Source organism: Salvelinus sp. IW2-2015, linkage group LG32 (genome assembly GCF_002910315.2).
Source record: "Salvelinus sp. IW2-2015 linkage group LG32, ASM291031v2, whole genome shotgun sequence".
In the NCBI taxonomy this organism is placed as follows: Eukaryota; Metazoa; Chordata; class Actinopteri; order Salmoniformes; family Salmonidae; genus Salvelinus; species Salvelinus sp. IW2-2015.
In genome coordinates, this window is record NC_036871.1 from 33,595,121 (window position 1) to 33,604,796 (window position 9,676).

General features: G+C 39.7%; 1 protein-coding gene across 1 annotated transcript; it reads left to right on the forward strand.

Annotated features, from left to right (window-relative positions):
- The first annotated feature begins 589 nt into the window (after positions 1 to 589).
- LOC111956898 (carbonic anhydrase 4-like) lies at positions 590 to 9,347 on the forward strand. The gene is made up of 8 exons (XM_023977598.2): positions 590 to 657; positions 749 to 775; positions 943 to 1,113; positions 1,257 to 1,405; positions 2,052 to 2,147; positions 2,261 to 2,339; positions 2,514 to 2,680; positions 6,185 to 9,347. Exons 1-8 carry the CDS (start codon positions 591 to 593, stop codon positions 6,389 to 6,391), a joined length of 963 nt encoding a protein of 320 aa, XP_023833366.1. The 5' UTR covers position 590; the 3' UTR covers positions 6,392 to 9,347.
- The last annotated feature ends 329 nt before the right edge of the window (positions 9,348 to 9,676 follow it).

Consider the following 9,676-nt stretch of genomic DNA (forward strand, 5'->3'; position numbering starts at 1 on the left):
TCATATAGCGCCTTTCCGGATGCTCAAAGCGCTCACCTCATCCACCACCAATTTGTACTACCCACATGGATGATGCAGGAAACCACTTGTGCCAGAACGCTCAACACATATCAGCTAACAGGTGGAGAAGTGAGGAGTGATATATGCCAAATAGGAATGAGGGGGGTAATTATATGGCAATGATGGAAATGGGGCCAGGTTGATAATTTCCAGATTATGATGATGATGATAAAAATAATAAATAACACAATAATCCACATTATAATTCGCATTTCCAGTTGCTGCAGGATTATTTTCCTGCTGTCGCAAACTGGGTCAAATTAAGATCCTACATCTGTAACCAGGACATCGGGTTAACACCCCTACTCGCTATGACTATGAAATGTGATTGTTTATCTACCTTAGTTGAATTCCCTGACTAAGTTGCTCTAGATAAGATAGTGAAAAAAAAATCTACGTTTGTGCGATGTTGAAATCAAGGCCAGGGCGGACTGACCAAATATCAACCACTTTTCAACATCCATGGACTTCCGACGTTGGTCGGTGCTTAGTGGTCTCTCCATTCATAATTACCTTTATCTCACTTTCAGATGAATCGACTTGTGGTTATCGTTGCGACACTCTTCGTCCCCACTACATACAGTGCTGCAGGCGGTTGTAAGTGATTATTCCATTATTATGTTGGACTGTGACTCTTCTATCAATGTTGTGACTCTGCATAACTTCTTCCCTTCTTCAATTTTAACAGTGTGGTGTTACCATGATCCTAGTTGTGGTAAGTATTGGTTTTACCTCCTGGTTACAGTATAAGTTGTATTCACAAATTGAAGTGATTGTGATGGCAGTGGATAATAGACTATAGAATTGATGTATTAGCATATTATATGACCTTTATAAAGCGATGGTACATTGACACCATGGTATGATTGATTCCATGTTAAGATGACACTACTTGGTCCAACATTGTCACTGAAAATTGCAACGGATCCCGTCAGTCTCCCATCAACATCATCTCCGCATCGGCAGTGGGCGATGAATCCCTGACTGCCTTCACTTTCACCAAATACGGAGACAACTCCACAATGAACAAGATCAAGAACACTGGCAAAACTGGTGAGGAGAATGGATGGATGCCTTGCTTTCTCAATCCATACACACAAAGTCCCACTTGAGGATAATGTATGAACCAAACCAGGAACCCTTATGTGCAAAATGTAACCAATTCTTCTGTTTTGTTCCTCCTCTCTTTCTTTCAGTCAAAGTGACGCTCACTAGTGGAGTCCAGGTTACAGGTGGGGCACTGTCTGAGGCCTATGACAGCCTGCAGTTTCACCTCCACTGGGGGAATGGTACCTCAGTACCTGGGTCGGAGCACACAGTGGATGGAACACGCTACCCCATGGAGGTATGGGAGGTTCAACGCAACATTGCTGCGTTCTGATTCTCTACCCTTCTCCAGAATTATGCCCCCCGCCCTTCCACACTCCCACTTCTTGGATTTGTGCAAGCATGGCTGGAGGGAGTTTCCACCATATTCCAAACAATAATCCATGAATTTAAATTCATGCAGGGAAGAGTGTATAAGTACACTTTGGGAGAAAGGTTAAGGATCTGAATGTAGCCCATGTCACATGGGGTGACACTTCTCATACTGATGCACATATAACACACTGCAATGGATCAATGTCAAGGTCTTCATTTAGCCTTAGTCCAGTCTGAATGAATTCCCCTCCAGCCAAACTGCATCCCTGCCAATTGGTTTACTAGAAAGCTGACAGATGGGGAGACGTAACCTCTCTCAAATTCATAAATGGTGCAATAGTCCGACTGTTGTACTGAGCTCATTAGGCATTTATACATTCTATTCCTCAAGAATCGGAGCATATACGTATATCATTAATTAAAATTTATTTTGAACAGCTGTAAGTATGGCAGATTGTAGTCTGTAGAGGCAGATTGTAGATTGCAGTTAAATGTATCATTCCAACGTTTTAATTTTCCAATCGATTCAGATAACATTTATAGATCATCTGTTATGCTTCACCTTTCAGTTGCACATAGTAAATGCCAAGTCTTCGCTCAATGGTAATACGACCGCGGCCGTTGCAGACGACATGGGACTCGCTGTTCTTGGCTTCTTCATAGAGGTGAGTGGATGCTTTAACCTTCCTAGAAATGGCATCCATTTTTCCACAATAGATTGGGCATTTCAGTGTGTTATTGCTGAGTTTGTTTATAAAGTCAATCTTGTTCCAAAAAGGCCATGCCGAGTAATGTGACTGGTTCACCAGCAGCCTGGAATACTCTGACATCATACTTGGCCAACATCACACTAAAAGGTGAGAGGAGAGATTTAACTGGTTCTGATTTGATCAAGAACTACTTCCTTCGAAAGAAAGTTTTGAAGAGGATTTGGGTTGAATTTTTCTCTTTGAATTCAACATTTGTTAATTGCTTGTTCCATTTCAGTACCATATTATTTTGGTATACGTTTTATCTCTCTCTTCTTCCAGATGAGTATATAAACATTACTCATGATGCTTTTTCATTGGATGAGCTCCTGGAAGGGGTGGACCGTACCAAATACTACCGTTACTTTGGATCCCTGACCACTCCAAATTGCAATGAGGCTGTGGTTTGGACCGTGTTCAAGGACCCTATCAAAGTCAGCCAGGATTTGGTGAGTTTGTGCAACAATTTCACACTAAACTGAATACAATTTCTACTTAGCAGGAAATAAACATAGCTCCGACAAGAAACATGGACTGTATTCAAATATCTCTAAGTGCAGGATCCATTCCTTATCCATTCTGCTTTTGAAATATTATAAAAGTAATGATTCCGAAATATTACCCAACATGAGCTTCATAAGTGATTACACAAGAAGAGAGAACATGTACTGGGGTGGTACAACAAAAGAATATTCATATGTGATGTATTAATTGACTCTGCAATAAGTCATGAACATACAGTTGAAGTTCGAAGTTTACATGCACCTTAGGGAAATACATTTAAACTCAGTTTTTCACAATTCCTGACATTTAATTCTAGTAAAAATTCCCTGTTTTAGGTCAGTTAGGATCACCACTTTATTTTAAGAATGTGAAATGTCAGAATAATAGTAGAATATTTATTTCAGCTTTTATTTCTTTCATCACATTCCCACTGGGTCAGAAGTTTACATAGACTCAATTAATATTTTGGTAACATTGCCTTTGAATTGTCTAGGTGATGCTGGTAAGGCGGAGTCAGGCGCAGGACACAGAGATGAGTAATAACCGTAACTTTACTCAAAAAACAATATTCCATGAAGGAGACAAAATAATCCAGTTCACAAAACGAGCAACTTGACAATAACAAACACGCACCAAATCAAGTGGGAAACCAGAGGGTTAAATAGTGGAACAATGATTATGGAATGGAAACCAGGTGTGTACAATGAAGACAAAACAAATGGAAAATGAAATGTGGATCGGTGGCGACTAGAAAACCGGTGACGTCGACCGCCAAACGCCGCACAAACAAGGAGAGGGACCAACTTCGGCAGAAGTTGTGACAGGGTCAAACGTTTCAGGTAGCCTTCCACACGCTTTCCACAATAAGTTGGGTGAATTTTGGCCCATTCCTCCTGACAGAGCTGGTGTAACTGATTCAGGTTTTTAGGCCTCCTTGCTCGCACACACTTTTTCAGTTCTGCCCAAAAATGTTCTATGGGATTGAGGTCAGGGCCACTCCAATACCTTGACTTTGTTGTCCTTAAGCCATTTTGCCACAAATTTGGAAGTATGCTTGGGGTCATTGTCCATTTGGAAGACCAATTTGCGGCCAAGCTTTTAACTTCCTGACTGATGTCTTGAGATGTTGCTTCAATATATCAACATACTTTTCCTTCCGCATGATGCCATTTATTTTGTGAAGTGCATCAGTCCCTCCTGCAGCAAAGCACCCACACACCATGCTTCATGGTTGGGATGGTGTTCTTCAGCTTGCAAGCCTCCACCTTTTTCCTCCAAACATAACGATGGTCATTATGGCCGAAAAGTTCTATTTTTGTTCCATCAGACCAAAGGACATTTCTCCAAAAAGTACGATCTTTTTCCCCATGTGCAGTTGCAAAACGTAGTCTGTCTTTTTTTTTTTTATTTTTATTTTTATTTTTTCCACCCAATTTTCATGGTATCCAATTGTTAGTAATTACTATCTTGTCTCATCGCTACAACTCCCGTACGGGCTCGGGAGAGACGAAGGTCGAAAGCCATGCGTCCTCCGAAACACAACCCAACCAAGCCGCACTGCTTCTTAACACAGCACGCCTCCAACCCGGAAGCTAGCCACACCAATGTGTCGGAGGAAACACCGTGCACCTAGCTGCCTTTGTTAGCGCGCACTGCGCCCGGCCTGCCACAGGAGTCGCTGGTGCGCGATGAGACAAGGATTTCCTACCGGCCAAACCCTCCCTAACCCGGACGATGCCAATTGTGCTTCGCCCCACGGTACAAACAAAAATGATTCATATGTGATGTATTAATTGACTCTGCAATAAGTCATGAACATACAGTTGAAGTTCGAAGTTTACATACACCTTAGGCAAATACATTTAAACTCAGTTTTTCACAATTCCTGACATTTAATCCTAGTAAAAATTCCCTGTTTTAGGTCAGTTAGGATCACCACTTTATTTTAAGAATGTGAAATGTCAGAATAAAGTAGAAATTATTTATTTCAGCTTTTATTTCTTTCATCACTTTCATCACACCGTAGCTTTACTCAAAAACAATATTCCGTGATATATTCCAACATTCCCTGTCGCGGCCGGCTGCGACAGAGCCTGGGCGTGAACCCAGAGTCTCTTGTGGCACAGCTAGCGCTGCGATGCAGAGCCCTAGACCACTGTGCCACCCGGGAGGCCCACAGTCTGGCTTTTTTATGGCAGTTTTGGAGCAGTGTCTTCTTCTTTACTGAGCGGCCTTTCAGGTTATATCGATATAGGACTCGTTTTACTGTGGATATAGATACTTTTGTACCGGTTTTCTCGGCATCTTCACAAGCTCCTTTGCTGCTGTTCTGGGATTGATTTGCACTTTTCGCACCAAAGTACATTCATCTCTAGGAGACAGAAGGCGTCTCCTTCCTGAGCGGTATGACGGCTGCGTGGTCCCATGGTGTTTATTGTTTGTACAAATGAACGTGGCACCTTTAGGCGTTGCTCCCAAGGATGAACCAGAATTGTGGCGGTCTACACTTTTTTTTATGGGGTCTTGGCTGATTTCTTTAGATTTTTACCATGATGTCAAGCAAAGAGGCACTGAGTTTGAAGGTAAGCCTTGAAATACATCCACAGGTACACCTCCAATTGACTCAAATTATGTCAATTAGCCTATCAGAAGCTTCTAAAGCCCTGACATAATTTTCTGGAATTTTCCAAGCTGTTTAAAGGCACAATCATCTTAGTCGATGTAAACTTCTGACCCACTGGAATTGTGATGCTTTGAATTATAWGTGAAATAATCTGTCTGTAAACAATTGTTGGAAAAATTACTTGTGTCATGCACAAAGTAGATGTACTAACCGACTTGCCAAAACTATAGTTTGTTAACAAGAAATGTGTGGAGTGGTTGAAAAACGAGTTTTAATGACTCCAACCTAAGTGTATGTAAACTTCCGACTTCAACTGTACATATCCTGTATCTTAATTTTGAGACAGTTTCAAACAGCAGGTTAATAATCCTGCAGCAACAGGAAATATGAATTGTTATGTGGATTATAATTTTTGATTTTCTTTTATAGGGGTTGCTACATTTTTTGTTAGGGAATGTCAAGTCTGAAATGAAAATCACAAACTTTAGAAACCTTTTTATTAAACCTTGAATGCAGTAAAAGCAACAACAGGATGATCAAATTAAGATACCACAATCTGTACATACTGTATATTTCAGTAATTTGTAATTTTTATTCAACTTTTAACCAGAATGCAATGACATGCCTCAAAGTTGTTTTTGTGATATATTTATATATTTACTTGGAGAGCAGTTATCTCAAAGTTTAGTTGATTTCACATTACTTGGCAGCTCAACTGAAACTAGATGTTGAACTGACGTTTGTGCCCAGTGGGTAAAGCCATTGGGCCAGCCTGATGTTACAGTTATGTCTATGATCCAGTAATTCATTACCCTTCTCCACTCAGATTGATCTCTTCAGCACAACAGTGCACATTGACCACAACTCCACCTCTGACTTGATGACCAACGTCTTCAGGAACATCCAGCCTGTCAACGACTGGGTGGTGACGACCCAGAGCAGCCCAACCACAGCCCCGCCAGTGTCAGGAGCCTCCACAATGTGCTCCTCTCTGGCCCTCATGGCCCTGGCCTGGATGCTGCTGAGGGTTTAGTGACGGCGAGTAACGCCTCACATGAAGTGCACTACCATACATACATTGATTACCAACAGGGTTCACTTTGATCGAAGGAGAAACTATTTGAAAAAGCAACAATTATAGCAAAATATCAACTTATTTATTATCCAAACATCATTAGACATGTAATTAATGTTATCTGAAAAAGAAAATGACCGAAACAGACTTATTTTAGCTAAATTACAGTACATTTTAATGTACATTTTAATGTACTGTATAATGAAAAAATATGTAATGTGCAGGTTTTTTCCAAAATTCAACCCACAATACTAAGAAGCTAATTTACCATAATTTGATTAAAGTATCACTTAGTTTTCTGAACTTTTAAGTAATATTAATGCTGTATTTATGTAGTTAACTTATCTGCGCACGGATCCCTTTTACGGGATCATTTTCCTAAACAACCGCTGAATTGCAGGGCGCAAAATATTACTACAAATATTTATAATCATGCAATCACAAGTGAAATATACCAAAACACAGCTTAGCTTGTTGTTAATCCACATATCGTGTCAGATTTTGAAAATATGCTTTACAGAGAAAGAAATCCAAGCTTTTGTGAGTGTTTCAATCAATGCTAGAACAGCTAGCCCCAAATTAGCATGGTCACGAAAGTCAGAAAAGCAATACAATTAATCACTTACCTTTGATAATCTTCGGATGTTTGCACTCACGAGACTCCCAGTTACACAATAAATGTTATTTTTGTTCGATAAATATTACTTTTATAACAAAAAAACTGCCATTTGGGTTGCGCGTTATGTTCAGAAAACTACAGCCTCGTTCCGGTGCTGAAAGGCAGAAGAAAATTCCCAGAAGTATCAGATTCAACAATATTACTAAAAATATTTATAATCATGCAATCACAAGTGAAATATACCAAAACACAGCTTAACTTGTTGTTAATCCACCTATCGTGTCAGATTTTGAAAATATGCTTTGCAACGAAAGCAATCTAAGCTTTTGTGAGTGTATCAATCAATGCTAGAACAGTTAGCCTTATATTAGCTTGGTTAGCTTGGTCACAAAAGTCAGAAAAGCAATAAAATGAATCACTTACCTTTGATAATCTTCGGAAGTTTGCACTCACGAGACTCCCAGTTACACAACAAATGTTATTTTTGTTCGATAAATATTACTTTTATAACAAAAAAACGCCATTTGGGTTGCGCGTTATGTTCAGAAAACCAAAGCCTCGTTCCGTTCGACGAACATTCCAAAAAGTATCCGTAATGGTCGTAGAAACATGTCAAATGTTTTTTTTTAATCAATCCTCAGGTTGTTTTTAACAAACATAGTCGATAATATTTCAACCGGACCGTAACCTATTCAATAAGAGAGAAAAAGAAAATGGAGAGCTCCCCTCTCGCGGGCAGAAACTATTCAGAGGACACCTGACTACTTTTGAAAAATCTCGCTCATTTTTCAAAATAAAAGCCTGAAACTATGTCTAAAGCCTGGTCACAGCCTGTGGAAGCCATTGGAAAATTAATCTGGTTGATACCCTTTTAAATGGAAGAAAGACGGGCCAGGAAACACAGATTAAAAAAAGAATATATCACTTCCCGGTTAGATTTTCTCAGGTTTTCGCCTGCAGAARCAGTTTTGTTATACTCACAGACAATATTTTGACAGTTTTGGAAACTTTGGAGTGTTTTCTATCCTAATCTGTAAATTATATGCATATTCTACGATCTGGACCTGAGAAATAGTCCGTTTACCTTGGGAACGTTATTTAAAAAATAAAGAAAAATCTGACCCCTAGCGTCAACGCGACTGCCATTTAAAGAGGCAGTACACAAGTACATCAGTTCACTTCAAAAAGTGATCCTGAGAGCCGACTTTTTGGTCGACTTTGTTGGAAGATTTTTATATGCATTGGAAGACTTTTATATGCACAAAAATAAGGTAATTTTGGTTTTGTACACAGTCTTATGATACGTGGTATAGAAAAGTACAATCTTAGGTGAGTGTGTGGATAGCTATATCTAGGCAGATGATCTGTCTTACTGGTCAAAATAATTGATACAGGTCCCCCTCCACCCTCTGGTGGTATGAATAACTTGTAATTAAAGTATGTCCACAGAAAAAGCTTGATAAAAAAATTATTCCTATTTATCAAATTACAATAGGTGGAATTGGGTGTTTTGGGCTGGGGTCAAAACAGTTACTGTGGATTAAAGGGATGTTGACATGGTGTCTGCCTTAGAATGAAAAGACAATTAATGAACATTGACAAACTGCCATTTCTTGTGAAATGGAATGGGCAAAATGGGTTTTAGCCATTCCTTTAGTCAATGCAGTTTTTCCAGTTGTCGTGAACAGTCATCGTATGTCAACAGCAGTGTAGAAGCCTTAGGGCGGCGGTAGACTTAGGTGCTATACCTGAATGCATGTCTCAGTGTGCCTAAATTACTTTTCCACATTTACACTATTGCCTCAATGAATTCTGTATATTTAGTAGTGCTGCATTTACAACRAGGTGGGAGGTGGGAATTTACCAGTTGTGAAGTCGTAAATACCATTTAGATGAATTCATGTGCTTTGAACTCGTTGAGAAATCCCGATTGGCTAATGGCCAACAAGCTGCGTCAACCAACAATTTAATGTCCAGCTATCATGTTTGTAAACAAATTATAGAGATAAAAAAGAAACATTAATAGATAGCTTTTTGTTGTTACATTTTACATGACTCCTTCATGCTTTGTTGAATATGAACTTTCTTGTTTACCCAACCGTGGGACAGACTATGTTTGTTCCCACACTCGGGACTCTGACTCTCTATTGGTTACTCAGACTTTTGGCCTCCCATCCTATTCTAACCACCTCTCGCCGGCTTTGTATTTATGTTACCTGATGAAATTGCTGTACAGTATGATCTTGTTGCCATCTAATGCACATTCAAATGTCATAAATCAGCACTGCAGAGCTCTCCCTGTCCTCTTCCTTGCCTCGATTGTATTACTGTTGATGATATCTGGAAATGTGCATATACACCATGGCCCATCTACTATTGCTAGTCCCATTTCTGATTTGTGCTCCAATATCTGTTTCACTGATTTATGCTCTCGTAAAAGCCTGGGTTTTCTGCACGTTAACACTAGAAGCTTATTACCTCAAATTGATCAATTGAAAGTCAGTTACTTTAAGGAGCAGTTCACTCTCTGTGGGTCTAACCCCAAGAAGTTCTGGAAAACAGTTAAAGACCTGAAGAATAAACTCTCCACCTCACAGCTGGCCATGTCCCTTAAAGTTGAGGTG